The sequence below is a fragment of the Pinus tabuliformis genome, chromosome 5_1 (assembly GCF_031772625.1).
Source record: "Pinus tabuliformis cultivar Carrire ecotype Pingquan chromosome 5_1, CPIR1, whole genome shotgun sequence".
Classification (NCBI taxonomy): Eukaryota; Viridiplantae; Streptophyta; class Pinopsida; order Pinales; family Pinaceae; genus Pinus; species Pinus tabuliformis.
In genome coordinates, this window is record NC_142305.1 from 445,155,892 (window position 1) to 445,178,689 (window position 22,798).

At 33.5% G+C, this 22,798-nt stretch overlaps 1 protein-coding gene and 1 pseudogene across 1 annotated transcript; both read left to right on the top strand.

The window, feature by feature from the left end:
* The first annotated feature begins 11,187 nt into the window (after positions 1 to 11,187).
* On the top strand, positions 11,188 to 12,506 carry LOC149165381 (putative calcium-binding protein CML44). The gene has a single exon (XM_089431129.1). The coding sequence runs from the start codon at positions 11,481 to 11,483 to the stop codon at positions 12,228 to 12,230; it is 750 nt and encodes a 249-aa protein (XP_089287255.1). The 5' UTR covers positions 11,188 to 11,480; the 3' UTR covers positions 12,231 to 12,506.
* A 4,674-nt stretch (positions 12,507 to 17,180) lies between these two features.
* Positions 17,181 to 17,826, top strand: LOC149165382 (germin-like protein subfamily 3 member 3; annotated as a pseudogene).
* The last annotated feature ends 4,972 nt before the right edge of the window (positions 17,827 to 22,798 follow it).

The window sequence follows — 22,798 nt, forward strand, 5'->3', positions numbered from 1 at the left end:
CCACCCTTTGGGAGATTTTGTGATCAGATTTTAAGTCCCAAAGTTCATCACCAATCAAAACTTCCAACATTTACTCACACAAACATGTGAGCAAATTACATAATCTACTACACTTGCTCCATTGTAAGTATTGCAAGTGAAATTAATGGACATTACACATTTAGTCAAGCCATTACAAAAGACTAAATCGAAGGCCCCACATAGAGAAAGCAATTGTTCACCAAAGAGCAGCCCTTGTCCTCTAAAATTCTTTCCCACTGATGATTACTCTCTTCTATAAGCCAAATAGGGTCGTAGTCTTATTTACAACAAAGAATGCTAGCGTGCTCACTTGTAGCCTTTGCATTGAAATCACCCTCTAAAAGGACTTCACCTAATTGAGAATATGTTGCAATATTTGATTTTAAGGCTACAAAAGGATCTTTGTGGTCAAGCCCTCTACTTTTGTAGATTTTTAAAACTTGTGGCGCAAAATAACATGCTACAATTCTGATGTGATTTCCATTTTATGATATTTTAAACCAAATTTTTTTTGATATGAAATGAAAAAGAAACACCACTTTTCCTCTACCTCTGACTCTCCTTCCATTTCACTTATTTAATTCCCACCACATTCATTCCCGATTCTAACGCATGTCCCATTCCATTTCTATGGAAACAGACACGAACCTTCTTGCAAAAACAATTCCAAGTGGAGCATATGAACTTTGATGATTTTAGTAGATTTCTTCTCAATATGTGTGGGGAAGCTCATGAGCATGAAGAGACCAGGGAGGAATTTTTGTCGGAGGAGTTAATGAAAGCATTCAACATTTTTTATAAGAATGGGGATGGGTTGATAGCGCACCTAAACTTCAACAGGTCCTTCTAAACTTAGGATTAAAATGAAAAGATTTAGAGAGTTGTGCAATGATGATCACAAGATTGGACCAAAATTCAGAAGGTAGAATTGATTTTCAGGAATTTGAGAACATGATGACCATGATGGACAAACCTTTGTAAATATGTTAATAAAAACTATGTTTCTTGTATTTCTTTTTAAAAAATTTCTTCCCAAAATTTCTTGACCATATGAGAATAATTGACAGTTTGATACAACCAAAATCTTTGCAATGACATGTTGCCATGGAATTCTGCGTGGTTTGTATTCGCTTGTAATGCATTTAAACCTGAGATTGAATTTTTGGAATGGGCCAAAAGTGGTTTGTGTATATATATATATATATATATATATATATATATATAACACGAAACCTCTTATAAACAAAAGCGAAAAAGTCCTTGTATAACAACTAGAACAAACCATTTAAGAATGATAATCATTAAGTGCTATAACAATATGAATACTTCCAAACGACGTAGTTTAATGAGGCTTCAAATCTAGAAAGTCATGGAAATTTCAGTATGATTTTGATAAATTTCGAAGAATTTTTTGTAAAGAAATCATAGTTATCTAACTTCAAGATTTTGGGTGCCCAGAAATTTTTGATAATATTGAATCTATTTCCACAATAAAAAATAATAGTCAAATAAAAAAAACTATTCAAACACACCTATTTCCAAATTAAAAATAAAAATAAAAAAAATTAATGGACAGATTTTGACCTTTTTGCAGCCATGGAAAATTTGTGAATCAGTAAACAACGCCCTTGCAAAACTAAATCAAACTGCTACGCACTCTACAATTTTAAATGTACAGTCATAGAAAAGATTCATAAATTTGTTTATTCCATCAGCTGACAAGACGCACATTGCTTTGTTCTGGCCAGGTTTGTTTGTTTTTTGTTTGTTCGTTTGTTTTTGTTTGTTTGTTTGTTTGTTTGTTTGTTTGTTTGTTTGTTTTTTTGTTTTGTTTTGTTTTTTGTTTGTATTATATTAAAACAATACATATATATGATAACATAAACAACATCATAGTCCTGATAGTATATCCCTTTTCTGACTGATCAGGAAACTAATTATATGCTACATTTAACAACATTTGCCATTATCTAAATATTTCTCAGATTCTCAGGATGAACCAGAGAAAACAAAAATACAAGTATTTTCTAGAAATTTCTCCATATACAGTAGTCTATCAAATGTCTTTTTTATACAAGACCATATACAAAACATATACAAAAAAGTAATCCAAAAAGTTGTTTCAAGGTACTTATCTGTGTTGTAGGATAGCTCGGCTGACAAGGTGTGAAAAGCTCTATCCTGGCATGTCGATGCTTCCTGCTTCTATCATTCTTGTCCCCATTTTTATCTGAATGTGCATACCTTCTTGTGTAGCCATTAGTCCCTTTTTTGACATTCCATCTGCATTTTTGTTGTAGGCTCCACTGATGTGTTGTATAGTAGACTGCTGGAGTGTGATCCATATGCTTTGTATTCGGATTTTCTAGCCTTTTAGGGTATTCTGTTGGATATTATTCTTCCCCAAAATGTGGTCTATAATACATCTAGAATCTCCATAGATTTGTATTTGTGGGATGTCCAAAAATTTGATAATCCATAATAGCCCCCACAAAGCAATTGCTTCAGCTTTCATACTTGTTCCCTCTCCCACATTCCAGTGTATCTAGAATTCTTGATCTTCGGAAACCTTTAACCAAATTCCACATCCGCATCTCCCTCCTTGAGACGCCCCATCAAAAAATCCAACTGGGTAAATGATATCTTGTTCCATCCCTTTATCTTCCTTTTCTTTTTGCATGGTACCAGACCGCTGATCCGATTTGGTCCATTGTTCTATGTAATCACAAATCAAGTCTTCTCTCCACCTTTTAGTTCCAAAGATCAGGTGATTGCGGCCTTTCCATATTTCCTAGAAGACAACAAGTGAGAGAGAACTTTAGTTGATGTGTTGTGTACTCCACCATTTTAAGCATTCGTCAGTGGTATTAAAATGAATATATGGTATCTTCATGTTGGTAGTGAAGTGCTTCTAGATGCTAATAGAACTTGGACAATGTAAGAATAAATGGCTATTATCCTCTCCTTCCTTCCTACATAGGTAGCAGATCCCAGGTCCATGTTGATTCCTCTTTTGTAAATTTTCCCATGTAAGGTTCTTATTCTGCCATGTCAACCATAGGAAAATGATAATATTTATGGGAATATTTGTTTGCCAGAACTTATAGAACCAATTTCAGTCCGAAATCTGTAGCTCCTTCATACACATTTTGAAATAACAGTCCACAACTTCAACGTCTCTTGTTTACTTCCTTTTTCCCATCCAGGTAATACGATCTCCTTTGCTGTCATAACATACCCCTGCACCTTTTAAAGATTTTATGAGTTGGAGCCATTCTAGTTCGTATTGCCCTGTGAGGTTCAGATGGATGGGATCCATCCAGATTGGAATATTGCCTCTCCGCTCATGGATCACTTGGTTCAATACAAAGATACCTTTTCTATTCAGGCATTTGATTAATTCTGTTGTACCAAGAGGATCCGCACAGGTACCTAATATACGGTCTTTGCCCAATATAATCTTGTTTCTTGTGTCGAACAACCATGAGATGTTCTGAAGTAAAATTTCTTTTACCTTATTGAATTTGCTCCATATCTTCGATCTGTTTTTTTTTCCAATTGATCCCTATCTCATCCAGTAGGTGAAGTCCTTATTCTTTAGGTATTTGAAATGGATCAACTTACCCCATATGCCATTACTGGAAATTCCTCGCCACAATGATTTTAGAAGTAGCGCCTAGCCAAAAATTTTGACATTTATAATACCCCATCCACCTAGCTTCCTTGGTCTTGTGGTCTTATCCATTTTGACTAGATGAAATTTAAAACTTTTTCTTGCCCATGACCAAATTAAGTTTTCCATTATGCGGTTGAGTGAGTTTATAATCAGCTGTGGGATTCAGAAAAGGCGAGCCCAATAGATCCCCAATTGTGTGAGCACTGACTGTGCGAGAGTGATACGACCTCCCATTGATAAGCATCGGTGTTCCCATCCCTTAATTCTCGTATGGAATCTATCCACGAGCCACATCCAATCTACATTTTTGTAGTTCCCAGGCTTTAGGTGATATCCCAAATATTTCATTCATGTGTCCAAGTTATCTTCTTTCACCCCAAAATTCCTCTGAATATAGATGATATCATCCAGGTTGCAGGACCCATATAGAATGGTAGATTTGTACTCATTTAGAATTAGGCCAGTTTCTCTTCTGAACTTCTTGAAAATTTGGGAAAGAGCGAGCCATTTAAGTATGTTGACCATACCCATCAACATGATATCATCTGCAAAGAAACTGTGTGAAATAGAAATATGATTGCTAATTTTTAATGCTTCAAACTGTCCTATAGTCACTGCTTTTTTGATAATCAGACTTAGGCCATCCATTTGCAGAGTGAACAGTAGGGGGGACAAAGAGAAACCCTATCTAAGTCCCCTACTTGCTCCAAAGAACCTTGATGGGTACCTATTTATTACCACAACATACCAGACTATTGTGACACATCCCATTATCCATTCTACCACATTTGTTCTTATGCCTATTTTATGAAGAACCATTCTTAGATAACCCTAGTCTAAATAGTCGTAAGCCTTTTTGAGGTCCACCTTCATAACTGTTGCATTCATCTTTTTTTTCTTGATAGTGTGCATACATTCTTGAGCTACTGCCACTGCATCATGTATTATTCTATTGTTTAGAAAGCCATATTGCTCTGGGGAAATGAATTTTGATAATGAAGCCTTGATCCTGGTGGCGATTATCTTGGATATAATCTTATAAGTAAGATTTCATAGAGAAATTGGTTGATAATCGGCAAAGGTGGCTGCCTTCGTCTTCTTTGGAATAAGAGTAATATAGGTAGAATTTAATGAGGATGTATGGTTCCCATAGTTCTAGATTCTTCTGTCATATTTAGAAGATTCTCTTAAAAGATGTCAAAGAAGTGGACAAAAAATTCCACTGTCCAGCCGTCCGAGCCCAGGCTTTTGTCTCCCTTCATCAATTTTATGGCCCGGGTCATTTCCTCCACCGTAATTGGCTTAAATAGCTCCAGGTTCTTCTCCTCATCAAACACTGTAGGATATTCACTTATCGCTCGGACCTGTGAATCTGCATCCTCCAAATCCATTCTTCTATATGCTTGTTGAAAATGTGAGGCTGCCAGGGTAGAGATTTCTGATTGTTTATTAAAACAATTCCCTTTTCCATCATTTATTTGCCAAATGGTGTTTAGTTTCCTTCTATGATTAGTGTATCGATGGAAAAACTTAATGTTTTTGTCCCCTTCGCGGATCCAAGTAGCTCTGCTCTTCAAGCGCCATGTGATCTCCCTAATTTGGAGAATCTTCTTCTTTTTCAACTCGAGGGCATGGATCTGTTCCCTTACTTCAGCAGACGGGGAGTGAGTGGCCATTAAGCTATGTAGAGGCTTTAGGGCCTCATCTATTTCTGTTAGCTCCTGTTTCAAGCTCGCCTTCTTCTTCCACTCCCATCTTTTAACCACTGCTTTTAGGTTTCGAAGCCTGTTTATAAACCTTTCTGTGGGAGTAAGGCCATCTTCTTTATCCTTTTCTTCGAGCCAATGTAATTGGACAAGTGAGTCGAACAAACAGGTATTCAAATGTGTGACGCAAAATTTCAGTTACCTTGTATATTTAAATAAATTGCAGTTTAATTAATTGAATTTTTTGGTTTTTGTTTTCATTAATTTTTATTTTTATTTTGTTTAACTGATTAGATTTTAGTTTTTTTTCATTTTTCTTTAAATTATGGAGGGAATTTTTTGAAATAATAAATTTGAACAAAATTATAAATATTCGAAAATGCTAAATTTAGTTATATTTTTGAAAATACATTTTAAATAACAAAAATTCAAAGTCTCATTATAAAAACAAGATCATCATTTAATATTACTGCGTCATAATCCAACACAGTGTTGAACTCACATCCGCTAGGGGAGAGACGCCATTAGTTGGGCACCCCTCTTGGACCCCTCCAAATGCCACGTAAACTTCCATGCCAACTATATGATAGGATGCCAATCGACGTAGCCATGTGTTCGGCAGGTGGGTCAATAAAGTTTGATGTGTTGTGTACAGTTTAGGGTTTCCTTTTGGCATGAGTTATGGGTCCTCAAAGCACCATGTTATTTTGTTCGAGCCCAATAGATGTGCATTTTGTCCCCTTGGTACTTGCGTGGTCCTACTGTAATGTTGGTCATTACATGCACTAGTCTTGGCATTGTAGAGAGTGGGTTATGCATAGGCTTGGTTCGTGGTTCGTCTAGATATTCAATTGTTCTCTTGTGTGGAGTTTGGTTTACTAGGATTGTTGTTCTTCCCTGTCACATACCAACAACTAGGCTATTCGTCTACATTTGACCATGTGAGGGATTTTCCTTAGCATAGTGCTAGATATGGTCATTTCGTGCTTCGAAGGGTTTATCTCAATGAAATTTTCATGTTTTCAACACTGCTTGGATGTATTTTTTGGTTGGATTTTCAAAGGTTTAACCCCATGACGTCTTTGTGGCCTCCTTGTTCATCTTGCAAGTCATTATGTGTGAGATGCTGAGGACACCATAGAAGTTTTTGTTGCAGTTAAGGGTTTTTGAGCTCCTAGGGTTCCTGTGGTGTGCAGACATGGAAGAATCACAACACATTCCTCTACGGTAGGATTTTAAACCTACCAACTACTTTTGCCTCTGTGTTTTTAAACACATTCAACCAGATGGAATTTGGCTACCTTTGATGCAATTTCTATGTGGGTTTTGTTGCATGTCATCTTAGAATGGTCTGTGGGTTTTGCTGCATGTCATTTGTTGCAACTCTACATTCAAATACAGGTTTCAAATTGTTGCCTATGGTTTTCGAATAGGGTTTTCAAATTGCAAGAAAAAAGGGTTATCCAATTGCATTCAAAGAGAGTTATCAAATTACATTCAAATATGGTTTTGTGGTTTGCCTTGTAATGCAATATATATTTAGTCAAATCTATGTTTTTTTTACATATGGTGACTACTTTTCTGTGACAAATATAGGGTTTACGAATTTTTCAGGATTTTTAATGGCTATGTTAGGGTCTGAGAAAAATACTAGGGTTTGATATGCTGACTATTGTTCTGTATCAAAAATAGGGTTTAAGAGGTTTACATGATTAATAAATGGCACATTGTATTTTTTTCAGAGGATGTAGTTTAATGGGTTTAAGAGGGATTATTTGTCTTCATTTCCATTTGGTAGTATGTACTCCAACTATGTATGTGTAATCAACCATGAATAAAAGGAAAAACTCTATATGTGGAATAAACAATGAACTCCAACTATCTGTAACCAACCAATCGATTTACATACACTTCCAAGAGATGGAAGACAGACCAATTATACATTAATGTTTGAATATTATAGCTTATGTTGGTTGCATTTCGTTTTGAAATGATACTTGCATATGATTACACAATGTGCTCTGTATGTGATTATTTGTATGTGTAATAAACAATGGAAAGTTATCTTTGGAATTGTCTGTTGGTATTTGTATCCATGAAGGTATGCACTCACTAGTTTTATTGAGAAACAGACAACAAAAAAATCCAACCAAAGGCCAAGCACAATATATCGTAAGTATACCACAATTGCACAAAGTGTGTTGTGAACTATTACATTAAACTGTATGTTCAACTATATGTGAACTATTATATTAACCATGCAACAGATTGCATCCGTACAAAATCCACATTGCAGTGTGGTTACAAAAAAAAAAAATTATGCCACCCCCATGCTTGATGGCCTCCATTTTCTGCATTGCCCAAACTTATTGAGTTGCTTGCCCGAGCCAAGTATGTTGGCGTACCCAAGAATGGTTGATTAGGATGTGCTTTTTGTTGCTATATGCTTGAGTTCATTTTGCTCCTAGTAGCCATGGTGGTACTAAGTAGCTGACATGTCCACTTGTGCCACTAACCCTAGCACTGAGTAGAGGTGTCCTATAATCACACATAGGATTTAAACCTGCACTGGTAGGGGTATAAGAGGTGGGCATAATCCCTGGATGATAACGGGGGAATTGGATGTTAATCAGGTCCTAGTATGATGTTGTATGCTCTGCAATCTGGTCCAGAGAATTGGAAATCATCTTGTTTGCCTGAAACTGGATTGGACCATAGTCTTCCCTATTTGTCACCCCTACTCCTTTTTCCAGCACTTGTTGAACAATTCTTGCCTCCCTCTTTTGCCTTGCCATTTTTTTTTATGTTCCTTTTCTTCCCTTTCTTTTTGTCTTTCCAGCCTTTCCTTTTCCCGAGCTTCTGCTACTGCAATCCTTGCATCTCTCTTTTCCTTGGTCAACTCCTTCTTTCTCTGTTTATATTCCTGAATTTCATTTTTTTCTTTTACGTTCAGACTCAAATAGTAGGTTAATATAGTCTTCAGAAGTGAGCAACTATGAAATCCTCCCTAAATGAAGACAATCTATTGTTAAGTGCCTTGATGAGGCCATCACTCTTTCTATTGGTAGCTTTAAGAACCTACCAAGTTTTGGCTACTTCGTTGTCACATGCTCCTCAACCCCTAATACTTTCCTTTCAACCTCCAGGACAACTGATTGACCCCCATTGTTGTTTTCATTTGGTACTTCATGTTGAACGAGATCTTATTCTGGTGATCCATTGTCCACAAAATAATGAACAAGTTCAATGTTCAACTCTGTTGGTTGTGAAGGCATGTCCATGCTTTCCTCATTAGTGGATGTCACATTATGTGTGTTGATATTCATCATGGCCTCTGCCAACCATGATGGTGGGGTTACCTGGGTTGGCATGCTCAATTGCTCATTGTTTAATCCTGTTGCATTATCATTTGAAACCACATTTGCATGGTCAATTGCCTCATATGGAATATCACATGCATAATTGGTAGGTGGTTTAGTGGGTGTGACAACCTCCATGTTATTGACAATTGGTTCATGATTGAACTGTGTCTCACTCACATGTTCATCATCATCACCATAGAAGTTCCCTTGAGAAAGGGATACGATACCTTCAACGGCAACAACATCTTTCTTCCCATCCACATCTTCTTGGGCATCAACATGGTCTTGTAAGTACTTTGCTTCTTGACCTTCCACATTAAATGCCTCGTTGCAACCAATATCATGCATAAGAGCATCAACATTCAGTGGCCATATACTAATCCTCGTCAATCCAATCTCGATATTAGAAAATGTGAGATCCCTTTTAACTGCTTTACTTACAAGTTCAGCTAGCTCAAACCTTTTAACCTCCGCCATCCACTTTTTTTATTTCATAATTTTGGAACTTTTCCCAAATTCATTTTCTTAAATTTGAAATATAATATTGGTATATTCTATTTTCCAATTTAAGTTTTGTTCTCACAATTTTAGAATAGAATGTTAATTCCAATGCATGAAGAAGTTTAAAATGAAATTAACAATTTAAGGAAGTAGGTAGTTAATAACTATTATATTATTAACCATTTAATGAAGTATTTCTATATAACACATATATATAATATTTACTTCAAAATATTATTATATTTAACAAATTTATATTTTCTAATATTTAATAAATTAAAATTAAAATAATTTATATTTTTTTTATAAATTAAAAAATAAAAATAATCTCCACTAATATATAACATCAAATAAATAATATTATTTCACAATTGATTTAATCATTTTTAATAATATTTAATATCATTCATATATATATATATATATATATATATATATTAATTAGGTATTGACATTCATCAATAGCTCAATTGGAAGTATAGCATCGAGAGAAATATTAATTGGAGGATGAAAAACTTATTATGAGCTTCAAAATAATTGTAACTCAAATGATCTTTGGGTTGGAGTAAAAAAAAGTTCCTCTTTGAGACTCTCGTCACCCTTGTTATATTATATGACTATGAGGTTTGGGTTGCAGTGTATTTAGAGAATCATGGAGGAAGGTCGAGCTCATCCAAGAGAAATTTATAACCTACAACCTCAAGATTAAAGGAAATACCCCCATTCTATCCTCTTGATTGAAGTTAACCTTTCCCCCATTGAGAGCATGGCTATGTTTAGGTATATGATGTATAAGAAGAAGCTTTAGAGTATGGAAGCCAAGAGGTTCCCCAAAATTTCTTCTAACTCTAGCCAAAAACCTCACCTCTGGCTCAAATTGGGATGGCACAAGGATGCCCAATATTGGCTCGATCATTGGGGGATAAAGTAAGAGATCATCTTGGAAAAAATGATAATATTAAAAATACTATGACTTCCAAATTTAAGAATAAGTTGTGGGATGATGAGGAGCTAGAGGGGGAAAGGAAGCTAAGGTACTATAAGGAAGTGATCATCCCCACTCCTGCTAACCAAAATTATTTCTGTCTTGCCCAATGTTAAGAAGAAAATGAACATTGTGAAGAAAAGAACAAATTCTCATGAACCTCGAAGTGAAACTCCGCATTGGTCCATACCCAAAACACCTTGAGATGAAATTTGTCACATTTACAATCCTAAGAGGGTGGAAGATGAAAAACACTTTCTCTTCGATTGTTCGGGTCTCACATCCATTTTCATTTCCAAAACATTTGCCACACTACCACCCTTCTTGACTTGTTAAGTTAGCAAAATTATAGTGATCTAGAAATGCTTCTTTCCCTTCTTTTTGTTTATAGAAAAAAAAAATTAAAAAGTCTCAATTAATCCCCTACTCTCTTAAAGTTAATAGAAATTAGGTTAAATAATATTTATAAAATAACAAAAAGAAAACAAATGATCTTAACATCGTCCAAACGCATACCCATCATATATGATTTTATTAATAGTTCTGTGTGATTTTTTTCTCATTAAATCTTTTAAAATAAATTTAAAATTACATAAGTAAAACATATATTTATTTATTTATAATAAAAAAACAAAAGCAAAAGCCAAAAACACCTTTGGATTATAATTGGACAACCAACCATTTCAAACGTAACGTAGATGAATAGTTTGTAGATTGATATGAAATGAAAAAGAAATAACAGTCCGCCTCTACCTCTCTTAATGCCCATACATTCATTCTCCATCCAACATTTTGATGGAAACAACTCTAAAGCTGCATTCCAAGTCCCAGGAAACTGGAGGGAGTCTTCTTTGTAGAAAACAATTCCAAGTCAGAGTGGCGCATAACCCGCCAGAGCACCTTCCAAGACCCTTCCTACATCCGAACTATTTTTCAAAAAAGTATATGCGCATACCAAACGACATTTCTCTGAACGTATCCACACATTCATTGGTCGTTTCGGCCGAGTTTCATAGTAGCTGACCGCAGGCTTCTCAATAGGAATTGCAGTGCTTGTTTCTCCTCACTTTCATAGCAACCCACCACTCAATCATACGCCTGCTAAATACGAATCGAAGGCTTTCATTGCTACCATTCTGTAACGCCCAAGATTCACCGACCCTTTTTTCTTCTCTTCTCTTTCCATTGCTGGAATTATTGAATTCAGCCATCTCATTCATATATCAAAGATGGTGTTTGATCTTATCATCAGAAGCCCTGCAGTTTCAAATGTTTCTGCCATGCCTATGTATTGGAGCATTATTGTATCCATGGCCTTGGGTTGGGTTGAGAAGTTTTATCGCTTCTACAAGTTTTATGTTTATGTTTGGGTTTTTGAGATGATGAAAACTAAGTTTCCTGAACTCTACAATCCAAAAGACCCACATATTACAAGGGCTATTGGAAAATACCAGTTGTCTGGAGGTATGATTGATGAAGCGAGCTGTGATTTTGTAAATAAAAGATACACCGCCTTCATTCATACATGGGACCTCTCTCGAATTTTCAATATCCTGGACAGCGATGGCGATGGCATTGTTACCGCAGAGGATGTACAAGGGTTACTGGAAAAACTTGGAATTCAAAATATATGTGATGATAATATGAAAATAATAATGGGATCTCTGGAGCATATGAACTTTGATGATTTCTGCGGATTTCTTTTCAATATGTATGGGGAAGCTCATGAGCATGCAGAGACAGAGGAGAAGGTGTTGTCAGAGGAGTTGGCGAAAGCGTTCAGCATTTTTGATAAGAATGGGGATGGGTTCATCAGCCCAATTGAACTTCAAGAGGTCCTTCTCTGCTTAGGACTAAAAGAAGGAATCGATTTGGAGAGTTGTGAAATGATGATCACAAGATTTGACAGAAATTCAGATGGTAGAATTGATTTTGAGGAATTTGAGAACATGATGACCATGACGGACAAATGTTTGTAAATGTGTTAATAAAAATTATGTCTCCTGGATTTCTTTTAGTAAAATTTTATTCCCAAAATTTCTTGATCATATGAGAATAATGGACAGTTGCAATGGCATATTGCCATCTAATTCTCCCTGGTTTGTATTCGCTTTTAATACATTAAATCCAAGATTGAATTCTGGAACAGGCCAAATGTAATATATACATAATTCCTGTCTATATAACACGAGAGCGGTTTAGCCCTCTTACAGACCAGAGCAACAGAGTCCTTTCCACAACGGCTAAAATGAACCATTAATTGCTATAACAGTACGAAGACTTGGAAACTAAATCAAATTTCTATGGCTAACTTGGGAGTTAAGCATGAACTAACTGTAAAATTGCCTCAACATATTAGACATATATTTGGACATATGGCTAGATTTAACTTTTTGCTTGTGAATGAAAATATGACTTGCTTCCAAGTTCTTTTTGCTTTTGCAGTGCAGATTATACTCCATATGCGCAAAGGGCAGAATTCTGTATACGGTTCAACTGTTTAGGGCAAATCGTTTTTATCTCTATATAAAAAAGTCTGGCAGAATTTTCCATGCTTTTGGGAAATTGGTTTCTATAATTATAAATTCCGTTATCTTTTACATTGCTTATCTTCTTATGCTAACAGGGACATGGACAGAATGAGTGACCCTGTTAACATAACGGTTGATTTGATAAACAGTACGTTTATGGCATCATTTCATCAACATAGATTCTCTGCAGAATCAAGATTAAAAATACAAATATCATTACAACTTTGTCAATACTAAATTTAATGCCCATTCACTGTTAATCACCAACAGGCATGAATAGATATTTCTGTTTTCAGATTCTCACTGCTTGGTTGCTTGTGTTGGCCAGATCATTGCCCATCAATGGGAAGCAAGTCCAACTCTGTTATCTCCAGCTTTATTATGGTAAATTTATGCACTTTTGCGGTTTGATATTCACATCAGCGCACTATCTAATTATTAGATCTTTTGAAGTTTTGGGGAATATAGTGAAATCCGTTTTGGTGAAATCTTTATTTGTGTTGTTTGAACTGGTTTTTTACTCTATATAAATTCAGCACTCTAAAAAACCGTCAAATTTATAATTCCAATAAATTCCTACCAAATTAAACTAAAATAAATAATAAAAAAACATCGAAAAACATGTAACAGATAGACTATGGGCAATATATATGCTCTGTTTTATAACAAAAGTCACATCCAACACATTAACCAATAACCAATTACAGAAATTTGCCCATTCACAAATCCTTGTAGGTGGCAGTCACAATGCACGGCCTAGGAATGTATAGTTGCTTTGTGCATTGGTGGGTTAGACTTTGGGCTCGATCAAGAGATGCTTGTAGCATGTGGTTTGCACAGAGGTACAATTATGTTACCAGTGATTGTCAAACAGTGGAAAACAATTCGAGTTCTGTTGTGTAAAAAAATCAATAAGCAATGTGCTCTGTGGTTTTGAATGTACCGATCATAGCAATTAAAGATTCATACATTTGTTCATTCCATCAGCTGACAAGATGCATGTTGTTTTGTTCCGCCCATGTTTTCCCGCCCATGGAATATTAAACAAACTTGCATTCTAATGTTCGAGAAGGACTTTCTGTTCTCATGTATATTTAAATAAATAGTAGTCTAATTAATTGACATTCTAAAAAGCTTCTGGAAAAACAAAAGCATATATTAGTTTGACTGCACATAATCCAATCCCGTGCTGAATTCACATCAACTAAACAGAGGAGAGAGAGTGGGGTAGATGTGTGAACAGACCATACTTTTCGCAGGATTTTGTCGAAAACTCCAGGTTTAATACTTAGATTGTTGTCTAATTATGAATTTTTTGGCTGGAATTTGGCCATACTTTTGGCCAGATTTTTGAAAATAGCCTAAGGTAAAATTCTAAAATTTAATATTTTGAAAAGGTGTTGTTTAATTATGAAATTTCTTGTAGTTTTTATTTGGTTGGAATTTGTCTAATTTTTTTTTATTATTATTTAAAATAAATTATTAATTATATATATAAATTCAATATATTGAAAAACTTTTAAACATTCAAATAATAGAGAGTTCATAACTCAAAACTTGTAATTTCACCCTTTGTAATTTTACAGTAAATTCATATTTTACCAAAAAAAACTTCATAATAAACCATGCGATTAAGATAAAACCCTTACTGATTATTGACACCGGAGATGATATACGCACATTATGCTTGAAAATAAGTTTTTTGAAAAGGTAAAATATACCAAATAAACCACCAATCTTAAAATAGAACATTGATTGGCAGGTTATAACAGTATGACTCATTATAAGCTTTCCTAAAAACGCCTTTCCACTAACTCCACACTTCTCAAGTGCCTTTCTAAGCTCATCTGCATTCAGAAAATACCATGGAAGATTGAAAGAGTGTCTCAAATCTCTGCCATTAATCCCCTGCACTCATATCACAACACCAACAGATTCATAAGGTTCATACATTAATATCTGGATTATCCTATCCAAATTATTAACTATAAATGATTGATAAGAATTTAAGACTTATTGTTTGTCATCTTGCATGTGTCACCAATTCATCCCATGCATCTTCAAAGTCCTGGCCACAGAATTCTCTTCCCACCGAAACTTTTGCCCTGTGATATATCTACCATCCTCTAAAGCCAGGTAGAGCGCAGCCCTGGCTATGTCTCTAACCTAGCATTGAACTCGATCCTGTCTTTCTTATAGGCAACTCTTCTGTTTGAAATCCTGGGCGTAAAGAGAGCAATTGAATTTTTGGGCACGGAGGAAGAACTGACTACGTAGTCGGTAGTTGTGAAGAAATGCGGAGAGGTGTAACAACTACCTGAAAATGGAACTGTCAGTCGGTTGCAGAGATACCTATCTCACGTCTAAAAAGTTAAACAAGTAGATTGCGCCTTATAACATCTTTCTTATATTGGACTGGAGAGCACTTTTCGAACCCAATAAAAAGATCACAATCACACAATAATAAACAACAACAAGGTCAAAACTAGGAAACTGGTAAAGATCAGAACTAGGAAACTGGTAAAGATTAGGTTCTGTTTATGTTTAGAAATTTTTACAAGGGGTGCTTATATATTTTTATATAGAGTTTCTGTATTTATGTTGATCTTATTTTGAAATAGGTTTTCATAATTAAGCTTTAAAGCATTCTCTTTGAGAACTACTCGTTTAGATATCACTGTATACCCGTTTTAGATATCACTGTATACCCGTCTTCACGGGTGTTTATTTGAAATAGGGTTTTCATAATTAAGTCTTAAGGCATTTTCATTGAGAACTACTCTCTTAGATATCACTGTATACCAGTCTTGTGTTTATTTTGAAATAGGGTTTTTATAATTAAGTTTTAAGGCATTCTCATTGAGAACTACTCTCTTAGATATCACTGGTATATGAGAACTACTCTCTTAGATATCACTGTATACCAGTCTTCATCATTGAATGGAATGTTAGACAATTGTAACAGTCTTCATCATTAAATGGAATGTTAGAAAATTGAATAGAATGTTAGAATATTGAAAAATTTTAAATGGTAAAATAAATAATTAATAGTTAAGAGAAAACTAATAGTATCAAACAACTTCTTCAACTTCTTCTTACCGAGGCTTATTCCCCTCTTGGTTTTTCAGAAGAGGGTTTCTCTTCTCAGATTAGTTTATTTGTTCATCGATCCTTCAAACTCTTCTTGCGGTAAGTTTTCCCTTCCAAATTTGGCCACTGTTTTGGAAAAATTAATAATATTTGATCTGGATATCCGTTGGTTGGTATGAAGGTGAATAGAAGCTGCCATTTCTGTGGGGTGGCTGAAATGGTTGGACCTGTAGATTTCAGAGCGATTTCAGAGCAAAAGCAGAGTTTTGGGGTAGGAGTGTTGGAATTTTCTGATAAATTCCATAACAGATAGACAAAAATTGCTCTGTTTTTGCACTTTGTTTTTGCACAGAAAAACAGAAAATCGCTTACTGGAAACGGTGTTTTAGCAACACAGTTTTTTTTTTTTCAGTTGCTGTAACTTGTGTTGCAGCAACGCTGTTCGTGGTGTTGCAGCAACGTAAATTTTTGACGTCAAGTATTTTTTGAGTTACGGTGTAACAGCAACAGGAAAAATTAACTTGCATTTATTAAAAATAAACTAATTGTTACAGATTTGTCTTCCTCATACTGAGGGAATTTCACAACTTCTATTGCTGAACATCTACTTCAGAAATTCATTAAGGAACGCTTCTGTTCCACACAGATAAACATCAAAAACGAATTACATTCAAATTTCTGCACTGCTGTGCATTTTCCCTTTCTGCTGTCTGCTGCGCTGTTGCATCTACTTCTGCTGTGCGTTGCTGTGCATTTCACTGTTCTGAAATTATTCTTCTTCCTCACGCTGCTGTGTGCTCTGAAATTATTCTTCTTCCTCACGCTGCTGTGTGCTCTCCTCTGCTCTGTGTGATTCTTCAGGTGCTGCTAACCTTAAAACAGAACAGCGGTGTGATATTTATATGCTAAAACATATCTGATTAAAACAATAAAATATTACAAAATATCTTCTAATGTTTATCTCTGTATTTAATGCAGCAAGGCTGTAATGCTTTTATCAAAAAACAAGTCCGCTGTGTGCAGGGGAATTCAATTGAAACTTTAATGCATATTAATGTGCAAAAATATCGGGCTTGACTTTGATGCATCGATCACCCTGGAGTATTTACTGCAGATCAGATTCTTGTCCAGCTGTTCATTGTTGCAGTTAGAATTAAATTCCAACAAGGAGGAGAAACACTCATGAGGTCAAGGAAGAGAAACACTCATGAGGTTAGTCTCTGATCTTATAAACTTCTTTGGGTTCTTCACCAACTGCATATTGAGAAGAAAAACCCTTCTGCAATTATAGCATTGGATTAATCAATCATGACGATTTCCAATATTGCCTCTCTGCTAGCCATTGTACTAGTCCTCTGTAATTTTTCTTTTGAGCCTTCACGTGCGCAAGATTTCTGAGTGGCAGACTTGTCCTCGAAGCTCACTCCCAGGTTATCCTTGCAAGGCGGCTTCGTCCTTAACTGCAGATAATTTTTTCTTCACCGGATTGGAAGAGGCCGAGAACATGAGCAACAACATCGGTGCTGTTGTAACTCCGGCCTTCTGAGCACAGTTTCCTGCAGTGAATGGCCTTGCCGTGTTGATAGCTAAACTCGACCTCGCGCCCAAAGGCGTCATTCCATTGCACAACCATCCAGAAGGTTCTCAGATTCTGCTGGTGGTTAAAGGAGTTATCTGTGCTGGATTAATATCCTCGAGCAATATTGTGTACAGCAAAACGCTCCATAAAGGAGACATCGTGGTGTTCGCCAGAGGGTTACTTCATTACGAGATCAATGTGGAAAAGCATAAAGCCATTGGATTTGATTCCTTCAGCAGCCCTCTTCCTGGATTGCAAATTGTTCCCCTGGCTCCCTTTGCCAGCAATCTTCCTCCTCCTGTCATCGAGAAGATTACGTTCCTTTTCTATGTTGAAGTGAAGCGCCTCAAGGCTTTCTTAGGAGGCAACAGCTAGGAAATATATGTATTTCAAGTATTGCTCCTTCTACCTTCAACTTATACTGCCTCATTCTAATGAAATTTCATCGATTAGCTGTGTTATGTTCGTTTAGTACGGTTGCTGCATATCAGTTGCTTTGCTCGTAATTTTTAGTCATGTTTCTGAATCAAACCAAAAAGTTTTGTTGAAACTGAAATCTGTACTGGAAGTTGGATGTGCTTTTCATTCAGTAAATTCTCTCCAATGTTTCAGGAGTGATTGGTGAAGTTTTCTTGGGAACTAATTCTGAATAGTAAGACGAAATGTTAGTTTGAAATGATATTATGTTTAAATTTATAGATTTTGGAACCTACCGGATGTATGTTATATAAAAAGATAATAAAAATAATAATAATTAGAAATGGATCAATTATATCTTTTTATAAAATTTTATTTGAATTTATATATATTATTTCATTTCCATATCCTATGTATGCTCTATATAAAAAAAATAATAACTAAAAATTCATCAATTTACTGTACTTTTTTTATAAAATTTTATTTGAGTTTGTATTTTTTTTTGTTGACAAGGCAGTGTATCGTACTTGCGTTGGCTGCCACTATAACGCTCTCAGTTAAAAGGAGACTTGAACTCATAACCTACGCAGCGGCATAAACAACTTAGCAGATCCGCTGGCCACGAGATCAAACCTCTGCAAGCAAGTTTGTATATCTCCTTTCATTTTGATATCTTTACTTAATTTGGAAATGATTTATATTTTTGAGCCACTCATTTTGGTTTGAAACTTTTCAGTTTAGGTTTGGTTGGCTAAATGTAATTTTAAATTTTCATGAAAATGATTACCAACTCTGGTTGCAATAATAATTTTGTCCCAATAAAATAAAAATGGTACCGCAGAAATCCATTTGCAGCAATCTTGTAACATTAAACGTGGAGAAGATGAAAACTGTGAAGTTTTATTAAAAAGAATGTTGCGTTCCTTTTCATTTAAACTTATCTCTAATTGGAGGTTCCAAATTAAACCATTTTATTTTCTTTCATTTCGTTTTTATATTTTTATTTTATCTATTTTTATTGTTGTGTAAACCCAACGATTCTAAAGATTAATTATGATTTATTTATTTAGAATTTCTGTACACATCTTCTCTTCTCTTCTGTAATTTATTATACAGATGATAGTATTGATTATATGGTCTATTTAAATTAATTTCAGTCTTTCTTTTTTGTTAACTTTCTCTCTAAATATAAAAAGGAAAATAGTTAAGATATTACAATAGTTGAGAAATTATATTCAAGAGTGATAAAGAAAATTTCTGTTATGTTATTTACATTTGCCGGAATTTTCATATAAAAAAATGTCTTTAAATTAATCTATAAAAAAAATTGTCATCATATTAATCTAAATAAATGATATTTTGATTTCTCTTTGATTTATATAGAATATATTTCCCAGGGCAATTCCAAAATATTTTTTTATAATAATTTTGAATAAAATACCCAAATCTTTTGGAAAGTGTGTTTTTTTAATAGACTTTGTTTTTAAAAGAAATAAGTTATATGTAAATTTCCAAATCTATTCTTTCTCTTTTTTAACTTCTTCCTTTATGTCTGTCTAGATTAAAGTAATCTTTAACAAATTCATCTATATCATTATTTCCATATTGAAGTTAAAAAGAATATGCCATATTTGCTAGGTGATAAAACCCTCTGTTGGTTAAATTTTTTTCAACATCTATTAGTTTTTTTTGTAAACCCAACAATTCTAAAGATTAATTAGGACATATTTATTTAGGATTTTAGTACACATCTATTCTGTAATTTATTATACCAACACAATAGTATTGACTATATAGTCTATTTAAATTAATCTCAGCCTTTTTTGTTAACTTCTCTCTAAATATGAAAAGGAAAATAGTTAAGAAATTAAAATAGTTGAGAAATTGTATTCAAGAGTGGTAACAAAATTTCTATTCTATTATTTTCATTTGCCACTATCATTTTGGAATTTCATATAAAAAATGCCTTATTGATAAAAAAAAATTGTCCTCATATTAATCTAAATAAATGATATTTTGATTTCTCTTTGATTTGTATAGAATATACTTCCCATGCCAATTCCAAAATATATATTTTTTTTAAATAATTTTTAACAAGATGCCAAAATATTTTTGAGAGTGATTTTAAATAAGTTTTTTTTTTTAAAAGAATTAAGTTATATGTAAATTTCCAAACCCATTCTTGTTCTTTTTTTAACTTCTTCCTTTAGCTCTCTCTGAGATTAAAGTAGTCTTTAACAAATTCATCTCTATCATTGTTTCCATATTGAAGTTAAAAGGAATATGTCATATTTGCTAAGTGATAAAATCATGGGTTGGTTAGAATTCTTTCCAACATCTATTAGAGTTTGTAGGTTTAATAATTTGTTTAAACCTTTGTTTCTTCTTATAGTTTTCCATGTCAATCATTTCCTTGTGAAAGGAAAATATGTCGCCGTTGTTTTCTAAATAATTGATGCTCCACTATTAGATTTCACTTTTATTTCAATACTTTCCTAATTAGTGCTTGAGTTATTCAGCAAGTCATTGAGAGATGGTTGATATAAGGTGATAAATGCATATTGATATATTATGTGGTTGGGCGGCTGGGAAGGAGGTGGTTGATATAAGGTGATAAATGCATATTGATATATTATGTGGTTGGGTGGCTGGGTGTTGAACAAGTGGTGAAGGTAACTACTACTTCTAAGAGTAGAAAAGGTGGTTGTTGTTCATGATAATGATTTCCACCATCTATAAAGACTAATTTTGGTTTATCTAACCTTATGGAAAATGATAAACCCTAACCTTCAAAAAGGCATTTATGTTATTCCTTGTTCATGTGGTAAGGAATATATAGGCGAAAGAGGAAGGTCTTTCAACATCAGAATCAAAGAGCACACAATAGACTTAAGAAGAGAAAGGACCTAAAAACATCAGAATCAAAGAGCACACAACAGACTTAAGAAGAGAAAGGACCTCAAAATCGGCCTTAGCGCAACATGTTCACTCTTCCTCACATTATATCTACATGGAAGAAGCCAAACTAATTAAAAAAGAGGACCACTATCTTAAAAGGAAAATCAAAGAAGCCATCGAAATAGAAAAAAGAAAGAACAACCTAAATCATGACAATGGATTAAGACTAAGTAATACCTGGAAACCTTTATTTTAAATCCTAAAAAACTAATAATTAACTCATATCCCTTATAATGATTTAATCCCTCTTCCGTGGTTCAAAATAAAAATTAATCTATCAGAACACATATAAGAAAATTTTACATTCTAATCATAATTTATTAATTACAATCTTATAAGTATTATTTGTTCAAAATACAAATTAATCTACCAAAACACTTATAAGAAAATTTTACATTCCAATCATAATTTATTAATTACAATCTGATAAGTATTATATGAATTTAAACCAAAAAGGATAATAAAACTTTCCTATTTAAAAAAACAAATAATAATAATAATAATAATATTTATTTATTTATTTATTTTTATTTATTTTTACATTCTAATCATATTTTATTAATAATAATCTTATAAGTAATCTTAGGAAATTAATTTAAAGCTTTCTTAATTCAAAGTTGAATCATTACTAATTAAAAACAGAATTTATATATACAAATAGATAAAAATAAATAAATAAATAAATAAAAAAAATATAATTAACACTAGACTTGAGTGAATTAACTAATTAAATCCTTAATGTTGTAAATTCAATATAAGATATAAATATTAATTCTCAAGATTAATTAATTTCATAACTAGTCATTTATTAATCTAAGATTAAGAATACTTAGGATAAAAATTTACATTCTAACCATATTTTATTAATAATAATCTTATGAGTAATTTAGGAATTTAATTTAAAGATTTTTGAATTCAAAATCAAATCATTACTAATTAACAATAGAATTTATATATATAAATAGATTATAATGAATTAATTAATTAAATCCCTAATGTTTAAATTCCTAATTTTTACAATATATTACCAAATTATTTAGATTTTGGCCGACTAAATCTATTACATTAGTTCTTTTCATAATTCATATATATACTCTCATGATTAGCTCATGGATACTTCATTAATATATTCTTAAATCTATTGACATCCTTAATGATGGACTCACTTGGTAGTCTGAAACGTTGGATTCATAAAACTCTATAACAGGTCATTCCTCCAGTGCCTAAAACAAATTAATTCTTTTGTTTTAGCAATTTGTTTTTATGCTCATAAATATTGGAGAGAAGTTTTCCTCAAAGTTTTTACTTTTGATGAGTATTCTTAATGGCATCAATATTATATGAAATGATTACCTCATTTATTCACAATGGTTTAGCAAGCGCTTTGTGTTGTTGACGGATTTTGAAACAATCTTAAGAAACCCCTCATTTCTCATGTTAATTGTATTTTGATTGTACATAAGGTTCCTAGTCACAACCATACTCTCAATGGAGGAAATACCAACTTCTACGAAGGGGATGAGATATGACATACTACTTTTAATATCAAGATTATAAGTTATAAAATACTTCTCCTTTTTTCAATTCCACTATAACTCTTTAGAGATTCTACAACCCTACACTTCACATCCATATAAGATAAATAGAGCATTGAGAGTGTGAAAGAGGAGTTTCAACTTTTCCTAAAACCAAACATTTGTTCATTTACAATTTTCTCAAAACTAAAATAGGTCTTCCATCATTATTTATTCATTTTCTCATTGTTATATTTCCACTTAAGATTTTGTTGAAGCTTGAACTTTTTCTAGATATTTATATGAATTAACTTCCTCTAAGTTGTTGTCATAGATAAAATTAGTGTAACTGATATTTTTTATTTGATCATATAGCTTTGTTTTGTTAGATTTTATTGACATGTACAAGCTATAAATGATTTTTTTGATAATTCCCAGTTGATTAGAGTTGGGGGAGG

Excerpts from the sequence above, each read along its gene's own strand:
- LOC149165381 (XM_089431129.1), top strand. The coding sequence starts at position 11,481 with ATGGTGTTTGATCTTATCATCAGAAGCCCTGCAGTTTCAAATGTTTCT.